Source organism: Penicillium manginii, assembly GCF_028828005.1.
Source record: "Penicillium manginii strain IBT 31320 chromosome Unknown utg000004l:1.0-7231830.0:1.0-7236170.0, whole genome shotgun sequence".
Lineage (NCBI taxonomy): Eukaryota > Fungi > Ascomycota > Eurotiomycetes > Eurotiales > Aspergillaceae > Penicillium > Penicillium manginii.
The window spans coordinates 2,915,040-2,935,457 of NW_026643105.1; the positions used below are offsets into that span (position 1 = coordinate 2,915,040).

The 20,418-nt window shown below is 50.9% G+C and overlaps 9 protein-coding genes across 9 annotated transcripts; 4 read left to right on the plus strand and 5 right to left on the minus strand.

Moving 5' to 3' along the window:
* Window positions 1-381: 381 nt before the first annotated feature.
* N7533_004826 (C2H2-type zinc finger protein) lies at window positions 382-2,225 on the minus strand (the record flags this gene model as incomplete). Its single annotated transcript, XM_057101476.1, has 4 exons — window positions 382-891; window positions 1,018-1,191; window positions 1,288-1,341; window positions 1,443-2,225. The coding sequence occupies 4 exons, from the start codon at window positions 2,223-2,225 to the stop codon at window positions 382-384; spliced, it is 1,521 nt and encodes a 506-aa protein (XP_056961106.1).
* Window positions 2,226-4,562: 2,337 nt separating this feature from the next.
* Window positions 4,563-7,023, minus strand: rcoA (uncharacterized protein; the record flags this gene model as incomplete). Its single annotated transcript, XM_057101477.1, has 8 exons — window positions 4,563-4,587; window positions 4,659-4,734; window positions 4,846-4,978; window positions 5,085-5,555; window positions 5,634-6,166; window positions 6,238-6,551; window positions 6,616-6,697; window positions 6,903-7,023. The coding sequence occupies 8 exons, from the start codon at window positions 7,021-7,023 to the stop codon at window positions 4,563-4,565; spliced, it is 1,755 nt and encodes a 584-aa protein (XP_056961107.1).
* A 1,263-nt stretch (window positions 7,024-8,286) lies between these two features.
* Window positions 8,287-9,446, plus strand: N7533_004828 (sterol desaturase family protein; the record flags this gene model as incomplete). The annotated part of the gene is made up of 2 exons (XM_057101478.1): window positions 8,287-8,555; window positions 8,663-9,446. The coding sequence occupies 2 exons, from the start codon at window positions 8,287-8,289 to the stop codon at window positions 9,444-9,446; spliced, it is 1,053 nt and encodes a 350-aa protein (XP_056961108.1).
* A 730-nt stretch (window positions 9,447-10,176) lies between these two features.
* On the minus strand, window positions 10,177-11,354 carry N7533_004829 (N5-glutamine methyltransferase family protein; the record flags this gene model as incomplete). Its single annotated transcript, XM_057101479.1, has 2 exons — window positions 10,177-11,008; window positions 11,047-11,354. Coding segments are annotated over 2 exons (1,140 nt in total), but the record flags the coding sequence as incomplete, so codon positions are not given.
* Window positions 11,355-12,547: 1,193 nt separating this feature from the next.
* Window positions 12,548-14,034, plus strand: N7533_004830 (pepsin-like aspartic protease; the record flags this gene model as incomplete). The annotated part of the gene is made up of 3 exons (XM_057101480.1): window positions 12,548-12,643; window positions 12,715-13,033; window positions 13,106-14,034. 3 exons carry the CDS (start codon window positions 12,548-12,550, stop codon window positions 14,032-14,034), a joined length of 1,344 nt encoding a protein of 447 aa, XP_056961110.1.
* A 520-nt stretch (window positions 14,035-14,554) lies between these two features.
* On the minus strand, window positions 14,555-16,005 carry N7533_004831 (tryptophan--tRNA ligase MSW1; the record flags this gene model as incomplete). Its single annotated transcript, XM_057101481.1, has 5 exons — window positions 14,555-15,003; window positions 15,083-15,201; window positions 15,253-15,368; window positions 15,447-15,527; window positions 15,586-16,005. 5 exons carry the CDS (start codon window positions 16,003-16,005, stop codon window positions 14,555-14,557), a joined length of 1,185 nt encoding a protein of 394 aa, XP_056961111.1.
* Window positions 16,006-16,369: 364 nt separating this feature from the next.
* On the plus strand, window positions 16,370-16,904 carry N7533_004832 (uncharacterized protein; the record flags this gene model as incomplete). Its single annotated transcript, XM_057101482.1, has 2 exons — window positions 16,370-16,387; window positions 16,488-16,904. 2 exons carry the CDS (start codon window positions 16,370-16,372, stop codon window positions 16,902-16,904), a joined length of 435 nt encoding a protein of 144 aa, XP_056961112.1.
* A 426-nt stretch (window positions 16,905-17,330) lies between these two features.
* N7533_004833 (mitochondrial 37S ribosomal protein uS10m) lies at window positions 17,331-18,435 on the minus strand (the record flags this gene model as incomplete). The annotated part of the gene is made up of 4 exons (XM_057101483.1): window positions 17,331-17,997; window positions 18,073-18,126; window positions 18,189-18,325; window positions 18,385-18,435. 4 exons carry the CDS (start codon window positions 18,433-18,435, stop codon window positions 17,331-17,333), a joined length of 909 nt encoding a protein of 302 aa, XP_056961113.1.
* A 585-nt stretch (window positions 18,436-19,020) lies between these two features.
* On the plus strand, window positions 19,021-20,326 carry N7533_004834 (purine-nucleoside phosphorylase; the record flags this gene model as incomplete). The annotated part of the gene is made up of 7 exons (XM_057101484.1): window positions 19,021-19,207; window positions 19,272-19,350; window positions 19,407-19,486; window positions 19,564-19,628; window positions 19,686-19,888; window positions 19,943-20,222; window positions 20,282-20,326. 7 exons carry the CDS (start codon window positions 19,021-19,023, stop codon window positions 20,324-20,326), a joined length of 939 nt encoding a protein of 312 aa, XP_056961114.1.
* Between the last annotated feature and the right edge of the window lie 92 nt (window positions 20,327-20,418).

The window sequence follows — 20,418 nt, forward strand, 5'->3', positions numbered from 1 at the left end:
AAATATAATCCCAGTTCCCAGCCTAGACCCCCATTACATGAAAACCCGAACCCTGAAATCCGAATCCCAATCCCAATTCCAATCCCAGTGATAGAATACAGGGAGCAAAGAAACCAAAGAAAATATGTTAGTAGCAGTGAGAGAAATATAAATCGAAAAGAAAAAAAGAAGAGAAAAAAAGACAAGAAAAAGCGCAGTCAAGAAATCAATCCCCTCGTGGTATCATATAATCTTCATCAACACAAACGAAAAGCAAAAGCAAGAAAGCCCAAAAATCCATAAAACCATAACCTGAGCCCGAAGCATAATAATCTAGCCACATCATCCATCCATCCATCCATCCATCCAGCCTTAGCCATTATATTATTCTGTTTGCTGGTATCACCTCATATCCTCCAATTTATGCATAAAGCCATGACCATGGGACCCCTCCATCTTAAACCCAGCACCCTCCCCCCTCCTCGGCATAAAACTCGAATACCCCTCGTCACCATCACTACTGGACCCACGCGTATAAATCGACATCCCATCTTCATAACTACTTCTCCGCTGAGACAGCGCCAGCGAGGACGCAGACCCGGGCCCAGACCCGGAGGAGCCTGACCCCGCTGTCGACGACGACGACGCATCCTCATCCGACTCCATAGAAGGAAGCCGATTCATCGGATCACCCTTGATAATGCCCATGCCCATGCCCATGCCGAGCCCGCGCTTCGTCGTCGAGATGCGTCGATCTTTCCCGCGCCCTTTGATGCCCTTGTTGCTGTTCTTATACAGGGTTGCGAAGTACTCCCATAATTCGCGGTCTTGCGGGTTTGCGGGCCCGTGTTCAGTTGAGAAGCGGTGTGTTAGGGTGTTTAGGGTGTTTTGGTGGAATTTGTTTTGGTGGGACTGGTTTGTGTTAGTTTACTTTACTTCTCTTCTCTTCTCTTTACTTCCCTTCACTTCCCTTCTATTTGCAATGAGGGGGAGGGGTGGGGTGGGGTAGAGTGGAGTGGAGTGGGTTGTTAGGCTCACCTTGAGATTACCTAGTTGCGTAAAGTTCTTCCCGCAGTCGTTGAGGAGGCAGGTGAAGGGCTTTGCTTGGAGGTGTGTTGTTTTGTGGGCGCGGACGTTGCCGCGTTGGGCGAAGCGCTTGTGGCATAGTTCGCATTCGTAGGGTTTTTCGCCGGTGTGGCGGCGTTGATGGGTCTGTTTGGTTTGGTTTGGTTAGCTTTTAGCTTTAGCTTTTTTTTTTTTGGTCGTATTGGTGGATTGTTGCTTTGGTTTGCTTGTGGGAGGGGTTACCTTTAGGTTGCCTAGCTGCGAGAAACGTTGCCCGCATGAAGGCTCCTTGCAGATCTGTGAGAGTTTAGCGAGATTCTATTCTATTCTCTTCTATGCTAGTGCCTTGGATGCTGAAGAGGGAGCCGAGGATCTTGTCTTGGATTGCGTGTACTTACGAATGGTTTGTCTCCGGTATGTGCTCGCGTGTGGATGTCGAGATGGGTCTTTTGGGCGAAGCTTTTGCCGCAGTTTGGCAAGGTGCAGGTATACTTGCGTTGCTTGCCGGATCGGGAGAGTTGGCCTTCGTTGGTGAGGAGGCATTGTGGTGGGGACATTGCGTTTGTGTTTGCATAGATGGGATTTGGGTTTGGGTTTGGGTTCGGGGTTGGATAGCCGTGTGGAGCTAGTTGTTGAACTGAAGGGAGTAATTGCTGATGCTGATGCTGATGCGGTGTTGGTGTTGGGTGTGAGGAAGTCGATGGCTTTGCTTGAATCGCCTTCATCAAGACGTCGACACCGGTGGAGAACTCGATTGAAGGGCCGTCCTTTTTGTCTTGGGATTCTTTGGAGAGTCCCGCTGGATGCGATAGCAAACCTAGCCCCGGACCAGGCTCGGGTTTGCACACCTGGCTGATGGCATTTTTGGCAGGACGGATCTCAGGTAGTGAGGGTGGTTGCTCGGGCAGACGGGATGATGCGAGTGAATGTGCTGGTGGTGGCTGGTTGGTGACAAAGTATTGATATGGAGACTGGTGATGGTGATTATGGTGGTTATGATGATTCAAGGAGCCGAAGTTGTATGCAGCTGGAGGCTGGGTCTGGTAGGGCAATGAGTATGAGGTTGTGGTCGGATGGGAGTAGTATGGGAACAGGGGCGTATCCATGGCACGACGAGGGAATGCGCCCACGCCATGGCCTTGAGCAGAGAACTCATAGGATACTGGCTCGGCAGTCTCCATTTCCACAAGAGAATTGGGTTCACAGGAAGTGCAAGTTAAGTTCAAGTTCAAGTTCCTTTTGCTTTTGCCTTTGCTTTTGCTTTTGCTTTTGCTCGAAAGAAAAGCAGGTATAGATCCGAATATCCTTGGGATGAGTACAGCTAGGATGAACCTCGCGAACTCGGAGCAGGTTGGAAAGAACGGAAAAGAAAAGAGATTTGGGTTCCGTCCAGGGCAGTTGCTTTTGGAGGGATATCGAGACAGGCCTGGACTTGGGCCGAGTAACTTGTAACTGGGGCCAGGGGCGATCTATATAGTCAAGGCGTGACAGGGACCAGGTTGATGGAGTTCAGCTGCAGGTCATGTAGTGCGTGGTGTGGGTGAATGTACTTTGTACATGTAGGTGTAAAGTAGGTGTAAGTGAATGATTGCCGACTAGTGGTGATCAGCCGGGCCCAAGAGATATCTTGTATGACGTTCCCAAGAAAAGGAGAGCAGTTCGAGGCTGGAGGTGCATGGGCGATCTCCCAGGGATCATGGATGAGGCGACCTGAAAACTCCCGCATCGTGGACGCATCATTTTTGGGCTAATTAATAAAATAAATATAATGAATAATGAATAATAAATGGGATGGAAAATGGAAATGGAAAATAGCAAATAAAAATAAAAAATAAATCCACCTGGGCAAAGAGTGGTGGGTGGGTGAAATGGGGGGGGGAAAAGTCTCGGTGAGTCGCACGAACTCGTAAATATCAACTGCCGCGACTGGCGCATTTACGTCTTACATTTACTGACACTTATATTACTTGGTATCTCCAGTTTTCCCACACATACATACATACATACACACATATATACATAATAATCATATCATCTAGAGGATATGATATACAATATACACTCTTAAAAGCTCTTCTATGAAGATTCATACAAAAGAAAGCATCCCCTCGAGGGCGGGCCGGGCCTTCGGGCTTTCAAAGTGGACCGATCTGCAACGACAGGTCAATTTCCGGAATGAGCCAAGTTAGTCAAGTTAGTCTCAGTTAGTCCAGTCAATCAAGTCAATCAAGTTTAGTCCCGAGTAGCAATCACCAGTAAGCACACTCCCATTGGTCCCCCTCCAGATGCGCCCGCCCGATAGTCGCCAATAGCGTCGATTCCTCCCCCCAGTGAATATCCGAATATCCTGGTTAGCCGCCCAAGGCCCTGGAAATTCACTCCGATCCGACCAGATGGTCGTCGATCTTTACCCGGCTCATTCATATATGGAGTACTATGGTTATGGCTCCGGGGAGGTACTTCTGTACTCTCTATACGACCCTCTCCAAAGGGGAAAGAATATACATCAGAAGATACCTGGGCACTGGGCATAGGATATGCCCTGCACGACTTGCTGCCAGTGAAGGCGTCCCACCTGCTTTGCTCTGCTCCGTATTCCCTGATTTTTATTTTCTTTGTTCCTGCAGGGATCGGTGTCTGCTCACAAACTCCTACCCAAAGGAGAATTCCCCCTCCAAAGAAAAAGAAAAGAAAAGAAAAGAAAAGAAAAGAAAAAAGGTGACAGCGCTCGGGGAACCACACGACAGGACCGGTTCCTGACTTAGCCTTAGCTCTTGCTGTACACTCTGTATACACGGCAGTGACGAGCTCCACCCCCATACTGATCGACCTGCCTCTTCCACACTCCCAGCGAAGATCACTCGCATCGAATCCTGTCACTGTCACCCAGGGCTCCGCCTCCCGATGGTCCGCGAGCAACCATTTGCCTGCTTGCATTGGGCTTACCCTGTCCGGGCTAGTGGGTGTGAGTGTTCAGGGTGAGTGTGAGCCCAGACTCGGATCGGATGGGGCAAAACGATTCGAGTGGAAATATTTGGCGTGCTGGGAACGAGGTGGTCAAGTTGGGTCGATCAGGGGGAGGGGGGCGTGAGCCAGACTGGACTGGACTGGACCTGACCTGACCTGACCTTAGATCAGGCAGATCGATTCTTTTTCTGTGTCGATCCCAGTCGATAGGTCACGAACCTGTCTGACACGGAGGAGAGGCTCTGTGGCGATTTGGGCGGCAGGGGTGGTGTTTTTGGGTCGGCTGAGGGTTTTTGTCCCTTCCTTGTGTTACTTGGGGATGTGGGTGCACTTGGTAGATGATCTACTGGGGGATTATTGCGGAGTGCATGGGAAACACCTATGCCTACGAGGAAACTGACACTATGGAAACGGAAGGACAATAAAAATAAAATGAGATGGAAATAAGAAATGAGAAAAGAATAGAGAGGATTCCGACAAATTTCGAGCCCCAATGGCTGCGAAGAAAGCAAAACAAGTCACATTGCGCCTAGGCATCCATCCGCACCCTTTTACCGTCCAGTATAGTTCGAATATCTAGGGTGGAGAGTTAGTAGGGCTTTCATTGACCAGCAATGGAAATTGTCGGGAGTAAACAATCAACTCACCTCCAGATACGTGCACGCATGTCTCCACTGCCAGTAGCAAAGAGATTGCCGGTTGGGGCGGGAGCCACCGAGATAACTGTCCGCGGAGAAATGATATTAGCATTCGTCATGTCATGTCATGTCAATCATGGTGAATGATCAACCATAAACCATCAACCTCTGCCTGTTCTTAACTGATTAGACTCACCGGAGTTCTTGTGGCCCTGCAGCATCATCTGAGCATTTCCAGTGACCGGATCCCAGAACTGGACTCCACGATCCTTGGAACCACTCATGACCCAGTGTCCATCGGGCGTCAGGCAAACGCTAAGCACAAAGTCCTACGGGAAGAAAGTCAATTAGTGGATCTCTCAGGGGTGGGTGGGGGATAGACACAGCGCTAGCCGATGAAGTGCTAGTGCTGGGGCGTGCTGAGATGAAACGAACCTTGTGGCCCTCGAATGTCCGAACGCACTTGCCGCCCTTCACGCCGCTGTGAGGGTGCATGCCCCGGGGAACGGTAAGCTCCCAGAGCTTGATGGTCTTATCCAGACTGCCGGAAACTAGGTCGCGGCCATTGGGTGCAAAGGCAACCGAGTACACGCTGTCCTTGTGTCCGTCAGGGTTCTCCAGACGCTCCACCAGGTAGCCAGTGGTGGTGTCCCAGACACGCACGCTCTTGTCCAGCGAACCGGCTGCGACGTAGTGGCCGTCGGGCGACATGGCGACCGTGGTGACGCCATCCTCAATACTGAGGGTGTAGACGAGCTTGCCGTCGAGAATATCCCAAAGACGCACGGTCTTGTCTCCACTGCCCGAAGCGATGTAACGTCCGTTGTTGGCGAAGTCGAGGGAGTAGATATCCTGCTCGTGACCGGTGAAGATATGCTTGATAGTGCGCGCGGCAATATCCCAGACCTGCAATTGATCACATCATTCTGTTAGCAACCACATCCAGACACACACACACACATTCAATCATGGTTGGAAGCTTACCCGAATCTGCTTGTCTTCAGCACCTGTAGCCAGGTACTTACCGTCAGGACTGAAGCAAACACTGCGGATATACAGGTCGCCGTCCTTGTCAACATTCTCATCTTGAAGGGTCGCCACGTTCTGGCCGGTGGTCACGTCGAAAATCTGAGCGGAACGGTTGCAGCCAGTTGCGAGATACTTGCCGTCGCGGCTGAAACGAACACAGCAGACAACGCTGTCGTGGTTGAGATGGTGCACCAGCTCAACATCCAGTACACGCTGCACCTCTGGGTTGAACACGGCATACCAATCCGAACCCTCACGCTTTTGGGATGGGGGAAGGTCCTCTGGGTTCCAGTTGGCCAGCATGTTACCAACGCGCTCGGCGCGGACAACCGGCTGGTTAGGAGGGGTAGGCCGGGGAATCTGCGGCGAGGCACGAGGATCCGGGTATGTAGCAGCGTGCGTCTGCTGGGGAGTAGCAGGACCGGGGACCGGACGACGGGCCTTGCCAGGGCCAGGGGAGGCAGTTGGGGGAGGCGGGGGCCCATAACCTATAAGGGAGAAGAAGAAAAAAAAACACAAGTTAGCCTCTCGGAAAGAAAACCCAATCACTCTCACATACCGTTCACAGCAGCGCCAGGCGGATATCCTCCAAATGAGCTCTGCGGAGGCGGCGGCGCACCAGGCAGGGCGGTCGCGGCAGGCTGTTGAAGGGTCTGCTGGGCGGACTGCTGATCCTGGGAAGGGGGAGGGGCAAGACCGGGTCCACTACCTCCGGGGTTGGTCATGATACCACTGAATAGATTGCTGGGGCCATGGCCCAAAGATGGAGGCTGGGCCTGGGGGCCAGTATGCTGCGCAGGCGCGATATGGGAGACGGGTTGCACGCCGCGCGACTCGAGTTCGTGTCGCAGCATTCGGATTTCGCCTTCGTAGCTGTCGCGCGAAGAAATGTCAGCGACAAGGCCCATCATAGTGGACGCAATGGGACGAAACATACTCTTGCTTCATCTTGATCTGAGTCTGCTCCAGCTGATAGACCTTTTGGCGAATCATCTCCATCTCCTGGAGCTGGCCGGTCACTGCGTCTATCAGTTAGAAAACAACGTTTCAGCGAAATTCGCAGTCTAGAAGTTGTAGCCAATAGAATGGCAACGGTTTATGGGGTGTGGAGGATAGAGAGGGGGGGGGGGAGAGGTTGATTGCAAGTTCCCCCCATTGCAAGGAACCTGAGAGGGGGGAACCTGAAAGGAAAAGATATTCGGGTGTAAAAGAGGTGTAACCTACACTGGTGTTCATATTCACCGGTGTTTCGTGACTGGCTCTCAAATTCCTGGCGCAGTTGATCCAGCAACTCCGTGAGGCGAGAGTTGGGAGCGGGGACCATCCCGCGGTGAGCGTTGTACATGGCGGTGGAGCGATTTGAAAGCTTCTGGTGTAGTGATGGAGGCTATTGTAGAAAAAATGGCTTTTGACAGGCGATATGGGTATCAGCGACAGCTCGCGACGACAGATCGCAGCTCAGCTGGATAGGGTCTCGATGACAGCGATTTACTGATGCGGCGATGCTGCTTGGTGGACGACACCACGCAGCTAGCCACAGGAATGATAAGGCCGAACGGTGGCGAAAGAGGTAGCGAAAGTCGTGAGTGGAGGAGTGGTTGAATGGGTGGTGGTCTGAGGGAGAGGGGGGAGGAGAAGACCTAGGAGGTTGGGGGAGCGGGAAGGGAAGTGAGGTGGAATTGGCACAGCCGTTGGCGCGAGAAGCGAGGCCACAGGCGATAGACGAACAACCGCTGGCGCTGGGGCCAAGAACGTACCCAGTAGGACCCATACTAAGTACCACCGAACGCTACGTCAGGGATCAGGGAGATCAAAGAGATTTACAATTTATATTTATACAATGAATGAATGAATTAATTAATTAATTATTCATTTAACAATTATATCAAGAACAAAAATGAAAATACTCTACTGCATATCATACCCTAAACCTCCAGTGAAGTCTCAGACTCGAGCGAAGAACTGGAAGGACCTGGAGTGGAACTGGAATTAGGCTGGACTGGGACTGGGACTGAAACTTTGGGACTGGGACAGTACCAGACTTTGGCTAAGGTTGGATCCGGTTGCACGGCCCGTTGGGTACTTTACACTACTTTTCATAGTGTAGAGTACTCTAGTGTAGAGTAGTGACTAAGAAAATAGTTGCCTTGATGCCTTGATACCTTGGTGCCTGATGTTATAATTCAAGTTTTACCATTGCCACTTTAGCCTTAACTACCTGGGTTCTACAGATTATTATACATTGTGCACCCTGTGTATCCTGTATATCCTGCACCTACTATACTCTACAAAATAGTATTATTTTGAAATAGTTATAGTCTCTGTAGTCCGTATACATATCTCTCATATTCCTAATCTTAGTGGATTCCGCTTATGCAGGTACCAGACTGCCCTGGGCTGATCGGTCCCGCTGCCCAGTGGGAATCTTTTTATTCCCCTGTCCCCAAGCGTGGCTTATTAAGGGCTCCCTAACGGCAGGCCCCGTTCCGCGCTGGTCTGATGCGGGCAGAATTTATTATTGCCCCCTCGACTCCGTACTTCCTCCCTTTTCAACCCTCCTTTTCCTTTCCCTTTCCCCTCCACTTTCGCTTCACCCGTGTGATTCGAGATGGATATCATTCTAGAACTCTGGGACACCTTCATTGGTGATCGCCTCTATTCCTCTGTCCTCCCCGCCTCCCTTTCTTCCTCCGTCTCCTTACCGGCATTCGCCAATGTCGCCAACAGTTCGCTCGCCCTCTTCGGCGCGTCCGAGCCATTTATCTATGAGCCCGCCACTCAGATGCTTCACTTGGAACCCTCCAAGTATGCCTATCTCAGTGCCTGGCCGCGGAATAACATCTACCGCCAATTCACCAGCTTTTTCTTGATCACTTGGTATGCGCCACGCCACTTCCCCTGGTTCTGCAAGACTGCCTCTGCAACAGCATCTTTGTGGTTACTTGGTTTCCCGTTTCTATATACTAATCCATTGAACGCATTAGGATCTTCGGATTGCTCGTTTACTTCGTCGTCGCCTCCCTATCGTACATCTTCATCTGGGACAAAACCACCTACAAACACCCCAAATTCCTCAAGAACCAAATCTCCATGGAAATCAAACAAGCCATGGGCTCTATGCCCCCAATGGCCCTCCTGACAGCCCCATTCTTCGTCCTGGAAGTCCGCGGATACGCCAAACTCTACGATACCACCGCCGAAGAGCCCTTCCCCTTCTACAGTATCCTGCAGTTCCCCTTCTTCATCTTCTTCACCGATTTCTTCATCTACTGGATCCACCGAGGCCTGCACCACCCGCGCGTGTACCGAACCCTGCACAAGCCGCACCATAAGTGGATCATGCCCAGCCCTTACGCTTCGCACGCTTTCCACCCCCTGGACGGCTGGTCGCAGAGTGTGCCGTACCACGTTTTCCCGTTCATTTTCCCGCTCCAGAAGGTGGCCTACGTCTTCTTGTTCGGCTTTATCAACCTCTGGACTGTCTTCATTCACGATGGCGAGTACGTTGCCAATAGCCCTGTCGTGAACGGTGCTGCCTGCCACACCATGCACCATCTGTACTTCAACTACAACTACGGCCAATTCACCACTCTTTGGGACCGCCTGGGCGGTAGCTACCGCAAGCCTAACGAGGAGCTCTTCCGCCGCGAGACCAAGATGGGTGATAAGGAGTGGAAGCGCCAGGCCAAGGAGATGGAGTCGATTCTCAAGACCGTCGAGGGCGAGGATGACCGCAGTTACTCTGCGGATACGAAGAAGGATCTCTGAGTCTCTCGCCGTGTGGGTTCTGGTTTCCCACTGGCCCAGCTGCGATCTGCGCAAATCCAGATTTTCTCTTTTGAACTTCTTTGAGGCGTGAACTCTTGTTGACTTGACTGAGTTGCCCCTCCCTTCGTTTCGTCAAAGTACATTAATTTTGCGCTGTGCACACACTACACATATTTTAATACTCAAAAAATGGATCCCCGTCTTGGGGTCCTTGGTCTGCCTTTTATCTGTACATAGTTCTCAGCATGGCGGCCAGAATGCATTTTGATGACGCGCACATGGAAATTGAATACGGTCTTCTACATAACAAACTTTGCATGCGTAATTGGTGCTTCAACTCCTAGCTTAAAGCTTCATGACACGATTGCTGGGGGGGTTGTTAATATCGTAGTACATGGCGAGTATAGATCTATTTAAACGGCTCGAGGTCATGATACTAGTACTACTAGTAGCTACTTACGTGAATACTGCATGTATCCCATACTTCGGTATGCCCGGGGTGACCTGATGATTATTCTTACTATGTACATGATTATAATTCCAACACTCAGCCAAAACAATCGCTTCGACCCAGCCCAACCAAAATCCACCCGTTGCCAGAGGCAATTGAGCGATAATGGCACGATACCCTATACACAGCCACCAATCTATCTATCCTACCTATCCTACCCTCGGGCTCCTCACTCGCTAGTTAGGACTTCCCAGTCAAACCCTCTGAATAATAACACACCTCGACCCCCCCACTCGAATGAAACCCATAAAAGGCCATATCCTCCTCAGCCCATGGCCAAATCTGCACCCGGAATTCCGCCGGCGGCGCCATGGACGTGTGCATGCTAACCACCCGCTCAGCCTGTTGTATATCGCCGCATTCCAGCACGGTCACTTTACTCCGCAGCCTGTATGATATATCCAGGATGCGGTCGTAGAAAATATCCTCGGGCCGGACGTCTGCAGTAGTAGTAAGATGGGGTCTCGGCGCGGGAACGAGCGCCAGTCGCGGTTCGAAAAGTCGGACACTTCGCGCCGTAGTCCCGTTGCGGAAATCCGCCGTCGAGATGTAGGGTGGGTTTGAGATTAGGAGATCGCATTCAAGTTCCCGAGGTGAGGAATCTTGATCCCGCTCGTGATCGTGATCGCTTTCTTCGGCGGCAACGTATTCGCCGAGAAGATTCTCGATGGTTGGCGTTCCGTTGGAACTTGGATTTACGGCCATGATATCCGCGCGGTGGAATTTTATATCGGTTGATGCGCGGTGAGTCAGGTGTCCCGCTTGCAGATTGTGGGCTAGATTCTTGCGCGCGAGGCTTAATGCTGCCGGGCTTATGTCTATGCCTGTTATTCGTAGGTTGAAGCGCGGGGATAAGAGGGCGTGTAGGAGGAGGGTTATGCAGCCTGTTCCTGTGCAGAGATCTAGGATCTGTAGGGGTTTTGACTGTGGGACATTGGTAGTATCACTGTCCTCTTTGTCCTCTTTGTCCTCTTTGTTGCCGGATAGCTTCTCTAAAGCTATTTGCTCCACTAGTTTGGCTGCCTGGAGGACATAGGACTCGGTGTCTGGTCTGGCAGAGTCAGAACGAGCTCTGTGTGTGCGCGGGACCGGGGGGCATACCTTGGGATTAATACGCCGGGTCGGCAGAGGATTTCCAGATCACCGAATGGCTGGTCTCCGAGGATATATTGGAGGGGGTAGCCGCGGGATCTTTGGCGGCATATTGATGAGAGATATGTTCGCCATGGGGTGGTTGTTTGTGGCTGGCGCGTCTGGCTGGTGCGAAGCGCGTGTTCGCGTAGCCAGCGGAGCTCATTGCGGGCTGATTCGAGGGTGCGGCATTCTTTTAGGAGGAGTGGGAGGAGCGGATTCTCTTGGTAGGCTTTTATGAGGGTCGAGGGGCGAATTCGAGGCATCTGATGGGAGGGGTGAGGTGAGAGGGCATTTTGCGGAGGGCGATGCCAAGCTTGAGTGGGGGCTTTGAGGGGAAGTATGAAAGTATACGGAGTATACTAGTATGTTGGAGATTCGAAATTCCCCGACGCGACAGGGTTAGGCTCCTATTCCTTTTAATCTAACTTCTAGTTCGAGTTATATTTTCCCCGAGAGATTTCTTGTGCTACCAGTATGTTACGCACGGCTTTTTATAGATACGGGACGGGATAATACGAAAATATTTAGGTAAAGTCGGAAGGGACGGATACGGAATATAGAGAACTCGGGCCTGAATAGACTACCCCTACTAGTATATGCATGTGTACTCCGTACGCATGTAAATACTATGATACATATTATAGCTAGTATGTAAGCACTCGCTAGTACTCTATACTACAGCATATGTAATAAAATTAAAGGTGATACCACGTTAGAAGCGGCCGGACGCGGCGCCAATGAGAGGACACTAACTCAAAGCAGCCTAGAGTGGTGGACCTTCCATCCGCGTCATCAACTCAGCACGTACACTGCATACGTACGCCAGGCAGAAAGTTTCACTTCCATTTGTGCATGTGGCAAAGGTGCATTTACTGCAGTTGGATATAGCAGGGCACTGCAATTCTTTATGGCGGAACATTCGGTTCCCGTGGATAGACCAGGGCCAAAGTTGCCGATTTGCCGTAACAAGATCAAAATCGATGGCGATGCAGTCAACTGGTGACGACACTCTAAGCTCCACTCTTCAACTTGCTGATGGCCAATTCTGGGGACAGCCCTGTGATTTGACCTGACGATCCTATCTCGACTTTTCTATTTTCATCTTAGTTCCCCATCGCCCAATTTTTTTTTATCTCTCACCTCATCCCAGCCTCTTCTAACTTAATCTTCCAACCCTCACGATACCTACAGCCAGCTTGTCTGAAATCTACCGCTTCACTCCATTTAACCAAACCAACTTTGCGCCGTGAAAGGAAACCATAACTCAAATCGAACAATAAGAAAACGGGCCGATCCCATCTACATTCTTGACGGGGAAGATATACCCGTGGGGAAAAGCCAAAACCTGAGACAAAGACAAAAATGAGGAATTCTTGGCTTCTCTGGGGGGGCATCCCTTGCGTTGCCCGCGTTGGGACTCACCCTCCACGAGCGAGATGTCCCGGCTGTGATCGGCATGGATATTCAGCGCAAGGATGTCGTTGACCCCGCTGCCCGAGATCGGGTCCGAAGAAAGCGCGACAAGACTGTCGGCCAAACATTAGACAATGAAGTATGAAAGACCCTTTCTAATATATACTCAAAAGTTACTCCAAAGATCATCCGCTGACAAGCTTCTTTTAGCAAACGCTCTACTTTTGCAATATCACTCTGGGAACACCGGCGCAAAGCTTGCGCTTGGTAATGGACACCGGCAGCAGTGATCTGTGGGTCAATACTCCCAATTCCACCCTTTGCGAGTCCAAATCGAACCCTTGCTCGGACGCCGGTACTTTCAATGCGAGTGCATCGTCATCATACTCTTTCGTCTCGTCCGATTTCAACATCACCTATGCCGATGGATCCACTGCTGCTGGTGACTATGTGACCGACACTCTCACTGTTGGTGGGACGACTATCAAAGACTTTCAATTCGCCGTGGGCTTTACCTCGGCTTCTTCAGGTGTGTAATACGTCTTCTCTCTGGCCCATATAATCGGCGATTGATGGTTGGTGACTAATCATTTGGATACAGAGGGCGTACTGGGAATCGGATACACATCAAATGAAGTCCAATCAGGCCAGAATGGCGATACAGCCTACAACAACCTTCCCAAAGCCATGGTCCAGAAAGGATTAATTAAGTCCAACGCCTACAGTCTCTGGTTAAACGACCTAGACGCCAGCACCGGCTCAATTCTATTCGGCGGAGTGAACACGGAAAAATACCACGGCTCACTGGAGACACTGCCCGTCATTAAGGTCGGAGGCGTATACTCCGAATTCATCATCGCCCTGACAGGCGTTTCCGTCTCCACAACATCCAAAACCCACAAATACACCTCCACTGCCCTGCCAGCAGGCGTCCTCCTCGACTCAGGAAGTTCCTTAACATACCTGCCCGACGCCATCACGCAAGATATCTACGACGCCCTGGACGTCACCTACGACTCCTCGAATGGAATCGGCATTGTTCCGTGCAGTCTTGCTGAGAAGGACGTCAACGTCACGTACACCTTTTCTTCGCCGAAAATCAGCGTCGCGGTGAGCGAACTGGTCCTCAATATGGGCGACTACCGGTACAATAATGGTGAACGGGCTTGTATTTTTGGAATCGCACCTGCGGGTAGTAGTACCGCGGTGCTGGGAGATACGTTCCTGCGCAGCGCGTATGTGGTGTATGATCTTGCGAACAATGAGATCTCCCTCGCGAACACGAATTTCAACGCGACAGAGAGCAATATTCTTGAGATTGGGACCGGCACGGATTCAGTGCCCAGTGCTACGGCCGTGGCTAACCCAGTGACGTCCGTTGCTGTTGCTGGTTCGGGCGCGCGCATTGGTGGGATCGGTGGTGGTAGTGGTATTTTCACGACGACGGAGAACGCGGCGCCGAGGCAGACTGGTATGGCCCAGCATCTGGCTATCGGGTTGGCTGGGGCTGGATACTTACTTGCTCTGTGAGGGCGTCGTGCTGAGGGTTTGGTGCTTTTTCTTATTCTTGTTATTTTTTTTATTTCTCTTTGCCGTTTCGCAACTGCATATATTCTGGTGTATTTGGTGCTCGGTGGAATACCTCGTTTTGATTTGTGGATATTTCTTTCTTTTCTCTCACGTGTTATGAATTTGAAGGCATTTACTCGAAGCTTAGATATTTTCTCAATTTTAGAAGTCTTTTCAATGTCCTGGCCAGCACTTCAAGTTTCAAGTTGTTTTGTCCTCTGTGTTGCCTTCGGAATACATTTAGTCAACCTTGGAAGATTACTACTACTAGTGATTCCTCACAGAAAACTGTACACCGAGTCTCAGAACAGTAAAATACCACGTAGCCAGAGTTGGAAAACCTTGGAAGGCTTCCCATTTATTCGGAGATTTGTCTTTTATCCATTCAATGGGATTATATAATACAAATACCAACCTAGATCAAAACCCAAGCTAGCCATCTAGACTGTTATACAAATCATACCCCTACTTAATATACACTTTACAACCCCATCGCCTTCTTCACCTTCTTCATAGTCAAATCTGCACTAGCCTGCGCAGCCTCCCCACCCTCCCGCGCCACATCATCAAGATACCCACCCCTATCACCCATAATCTGACCATACCTCTCACGAATATCCTTCAGACTGTCCGCAATCCGCACGCCAACATGTTCCTTCAACGACCGCAGACTAGCACTCTCGTACTCGGACGCAATCTCCTGACAACTCACGCCTTCAAAGTGGCTCAGGATCTCGATCAGATTCGACACACCGGGTCGATTGGTAGGGTCGTAGCTGATTTTCGCTTCCGAGTCTGTGAGCGCTACTTTGACCTTCTTCTGAATCTCGCTCGCTGAGTCCGTGAGCAGGATTCGGGATTTGGGGTCTGGGTGCGATTTTGACATCTTGGATGTTGGTTCTTTGAGCGACATTACTCGTTTGGCGGGGGCTGTGATTGGTTGGTCTTTAAGCCTCGGGTTCTATGCTTGCGGTGCTGGGGGAATCAAACTAAATAAACTTGAACTTACAGATGTGTGCCTCTGGGATGGGGAAAATGTTTCCGTATAGGTGGTTGAAGCTGTTTGCTGTGTATCGGGAGAATTCAAGGTGTTGTCTTTGGTCTTCGCCGACTGGGACGTGCGTGGCTCTGGGGGATTGTTAGTAAGGGGATAGAAGCAGAGTGGTCGAGTTTCTATACCGGTGTATGAGGATGTCCGCGGCTTGGAGGACCGGGTATGAGAAAAGGCCGAGACGTAGTTGTGCGCGGGCCTCCGAGTCATCGAGGCTTGCGTCCTCGGGAAGTTGGAGCTTGCTCTGCACAAGTTAGTTAGCCATGCCCATGCCCATGCCCACCAGCTAAATAACTCGCGGCGATGCGGAAATTATTCTCACCTTCCACTGGGTCATGCGCGAAAGATAGCCCATCGACGCAACCGTGCTGAGAATCCACATCAATTCCGTATGCGCCGGCACCTGAATGAAACCTCTTTAGTATAATTTTGGCCGTTTGTTAGGAGTTCCGCGAACTTACCGATGATTGATAAAAGATCGTCGACCGCTTCGGATCTAACCCAACAGCCAGCAGCGTCGCAAAGGCCTCCCTCCTCCACGCGCGTAATTGTTTCGCGTCTTGCGGAACTGTTAGGGCGTGGAGGTCCACGATTGAGAAGAGCAGTTTCGTGCCTGGACTGGCTTCGTCTTGGAGCTTTACCCATTGGCGTAAGGCGCCGAGGTAATTTCCCAAATGGGGGACGCCGGTTGGTTGGATGCCGGAGAAAATGACGGGGTCTTTTACAGAGGGTCCTGAGCTTGTGCTCGTGTTCAGTGACCGTTGCTGATGCCATTTTGATGGTTGGGCAATGCCCGGACGGAGGGTGAAATTCCCTTTCCCGCTCGTCGACCTCAATGGATTGGCGCCGTGGCGGGCGAGTGAGACGCGCATTGTGGCCATACTTCAAGACCCTCGTATAAAGAAGTTGTCGGCCTCACCGGAATGGATTCCTGTACTTGGAGACGACGCCCGTGTCTCCGCCGCGTGGGATGGCACGATGTCACGTGATTTTATATAGGCATTTATTGTCGGAAGGACTACGCGGAACGGGCGGCAGACTACGCAACTGGGTGGACTAAAGCGTTGATCAATTGATGAGGCGCGTGCTCTCGCAGCTCGATACCATGGCTGAACGGGTACAGTATTTGCAAAAACGATACTCGAAATCCCCCGAATACAAAGACAACTACATGAGGATGGCTATCAAGCCGCCCCCCGAAGGAAGTGGACGTTCTCAAAGGGGCGGAGGAATAGAAAGAACTACATGCGCCTGCAGGTTGAGGTGCAGAAGAAGTGGGACATTGCGTACCATCTCGACTTCCTCGATGCGACCAAATCTATCATAAGCATGGAATTTTGGCATATGTTTGCCTGCCACAGAGTCGTTATTGACGATTGACGAAGAGGACATCGAATTCGACGCGTTGATGGACGAGTTCCGTACCTATTATACCTATTACATCCAGAAGCACCCAGGTCTGGATGACGAAAGTCTCTTCTCGTCGCTTCACGGCCACAATGAAGCAACTGTGTCGAAACCCGAACAATCGAAGCTTTACAAGGATAGGAAATGCCCGTGTGGGTTCCGAAAGACTCAACACAAGGCATGGAGCTGTTGGTTGATCGATAAGGATGAACCGAAGCGTCCTGACAGCTTCAAAATACCCAAGGAGCGTCAGGATAGGATTGACGAAGCACTCAAAGATAGGCCATACCGAAAGTGGCTTATGAAGAGGATCGTGAAGCACAATTTCGCTGCAGCAGCTAGTACTTTCGATATCGGCAAATGGGTCATATGAGCGCTATTCATTCACGAGCGTATTACCCGACGATGACGATGACGAACCTCCTGCCCTTCGACACGCATTCGCCGCCGCACGTTCCGTCTAGTGCTTCAGACATTTATTTCATTTAGCAGGTCTATGAAATAGACTACAAAAGTCGTTTGTAAACTAATACACAGGTACTGCTTACTCCTGGAAGTACTACGAAGCCGGTCGATTTTAAGAAGGGCACAGGCAACTAGTGAAAAATTCCTGATTTCAATTCAGGGTTGGATAGGATATGACGGAGTAGAATACAGATGGCCCCGTTAGGCTCATAAAAAGGGTGGTAGAGGTAGAAAATGACAAGACAATAGTACACATAATGACGCCCAGGTTGTTTTCCCCAAATATGCAAAGCAAATCCCTAAGCAATGGTACAAAACCAAAACAAGGATTGGATTACGCCCGTGCGCTCTTGCGCTCAGCAAATCGATCGCTGTCAAGAACATCGAATATGTTGTTTCCAGCGGAGTTGTCCTCGCGCTGGCCGAACTGGGTGAGGTGCGGTTCGAGGGTCTTCTGGACTTCGGCGGCGGATTGATCCATGGCCTTGCCGACGTCTGTGATTGAGATATTATTAGCAATTTGTTCATGAAGGTATTTGATATTTGGGTCTGGGTCTGGGTCTGGTGGAAACATACCGAGAGGCTCGTGTTCCCAGACGTTGGCCTTCATGCCGACTCCGTAGAAAGCGTGCTTGCGGAGGAACGCCAGCCACGCCTGCACGGACTGCGGGTTTCCATCCTTAATCTGAATCAAACGGCGGAGGGTGATTCGCTCAAAGTTCTCCTGGCTCTTCTTGTGCACGAAGTTGCTTCGCGGGACGGTCCAGCGTTCGACGATACGGGGGAGGGGCACGGGACCGGAAACGGGGAGGTTGAGGTAGTAAGCGGCGCGGATGGCGAAGTCGGCGAAGAATTCGACGTTCTCGACGCTGTAGGATCGGAGTTGGAGATCGCAGACAGGCAGGCCGTGTTCCGCTTTCCGGCGGAGTGGGCGCATGTATACTGCTTGGACGCTGCGAGGCAGACGGGCGTTGTCGCCGAGAGCTCCCATGCGCTCGGACCTGGTTCATTATGAGTATTGTGTCTTCCTGGCGTTCGGTTTGTCAATCCGGTTGGATTCAATGTGCTCTTCTTACCATTCCTTCACACGTTGTTCGGATGGCAGTTCGGGTTCGGTGGTGGTGGGAGGTCTGGATCATCCATCTCAATCAGTATTTTTGTTCGTGCGCAGTCGGAAGGAATGGTCGCATACGTAGACTTCGCCAAGTTTGCCTCGGGGGTTGGCACTGACTCGGCCGCGGGGGCTGTCTTTGTTTCTTGAGCTGGCGATGGCGCGCTGGGCTGGCTGGGAGTAGGAGTAGTGGATTGCCAGCGGGCGGACAGGGGCACCTGTGGCACGAATTGATCAGTTTAAAGATATGTAAAACAAGGGAAGGAGTTCAACATACCCTCAGGCGCCTGCCGGCTCCGAGCAAGGAGCGTGTTGGGTTCGAAAACATCGTCAATGGCTGGTATCTGTCTGTTTGGTGCGGGTTTTTTTCTTCGGAGGTGCAGTTGCTGAAAGGCGGTCAGGCGGCGTTGCAGGCACCACGGGACAGCCAGTATTGGTTATGACATATCAGTACCCAAGGATCGATCATCTTTGGCAAGTCTGGGGAAAATATAGTATTATCATCATTATTTGGAATTGCGTGTTCAAGCCAATCAGGTGGATGATATCGTAAATAATGGTGACAATACCTTGGGGGGATGGTTGTGACAGCCGGCCCATTCTATAGATGGACTCGGACCTACGTAGTCATAGCCCAGGCAAACATTTATTCTCGCATTTCAGACAATTTATTGTATATTTCACACACCAACTAAAGATATAACTAATCCATATTCCAATACTCCGTATTATCGGCATGGATCACACTCTTCGTCGGCCCGACTCAAAGCGAAACACTCCTCCAGTCCAGCCAATGGGGTCGCACGCGACTCCGCAACATCAGAAGATTTCTTGGAGATCCACGATCCACCCCGCTTGAGCAGCACTTCTCTACTTCTTTCTTTCGTCACATACCTCCACACCAGCTACAAACATGTCTTCTTTCGATCGAGCAAACGAGGCCGTTTCCTTCCTGACTAACGGCTTGCCCGAGGGCCTGCGAAAGCCTCAGGTGGCCATAGTATGCGGCTCTGGACTGGGTGGTCTGGCAGAGACTGTTCAGTCTGAACCTCGTGCTGAATTCGACTATGCTTCGATTCCTCACTTTCCTCGTTCCACAGGTGAGTTTTCTTGGCCTGCTAAACAATGAACACCTTTTCATGGAGGCTAATATAATTGTCAAAGTCGCCGGACATGCGGGGAAATTGGTGTTTGGACTTCTTGGCCAGAAGATTCCTGCTGTCTTGATGGTTGGCCGTGCACAGTGAGATTGAACTTGATTCTGCATAGAATCTCATGCTAATCTGCTAAATGATAAAGCTTTTACGAGGGCCACTCAATGGAGCAGGTTACATTTCCCATTCGAGTGTTCAAACAATTGGGCGTGGACACCGTTGTTTGTAAGTTCTACTTTCATTTCGAGTTACATCTATACGTATACTCTACTCTAATCGGCACGAAAATTGATGTGTGGCAGTGACAAACGCGGCCGGTGGCCTCAATTCTGATTATAGCGTGGGTGATATCACCCTGCTGAATGATGTAAGACTATCTCTTTTCACCGGAAATATTTAATACATCGCTAACAACTACATCCAGCATCTTTTCCTCGCGGGACTGGCAGGAACTCATCCACTGCGAGGTCCCAATGACGAGGACTTTGGCGTTCGTTTCCCGCCTCTCTCGGATGCGTACGATCTTGAGCTTCGTCGTCACGTGCACCGAGCATGGAAAGAGATCACTACACCGCAGACTAACCGCAAGTTACACGAAGGAGTGTATGCTTTTGTTGGAGGTCCCACGTAAGCAACGACGAGAAGCAGGCTGAGGAGAACCGACTTGCTGACAACAGGTAGTTACGAGACACGAGCCGAAAGCCGCATGCTTCGAATGATGGGCGCCGACGTCGTTGGAATGTCAACCGTCCCAGAAATCGTCGTTGCCAGACATTGTGGTCTTCGGGTGTTGGCAATGAGTCTGGTGACTAACAATGCCGTTTTAGCCCCCGTACCTCGTGGGGACGAGGAGCTACTTCAAGACAAAGCTGCAGGTGAACTGAGCGCGCTCTTGGAGGAGGGTAAGGCTGGCCACGAAGAAGTGTTGGAGGCAGGCCGGGCAGCGGCTGTGGATATGCAGGTATGGCATCCTTCCTCTGCAGCAGATTTCAATGGAGCAGAAGCTGACCACGATCACAGAAATTGGTGGTACAAACTCTGGTGAACGTCTTTGGTAGTGCGTGAAGAGCATGGAAGTAGTTCCATGTCAGATGCAAGGTACCGGTACCACCAAGCCATCTAGTTGATAGCGCGGAAAGTGCTTCGGTAGAAATAGA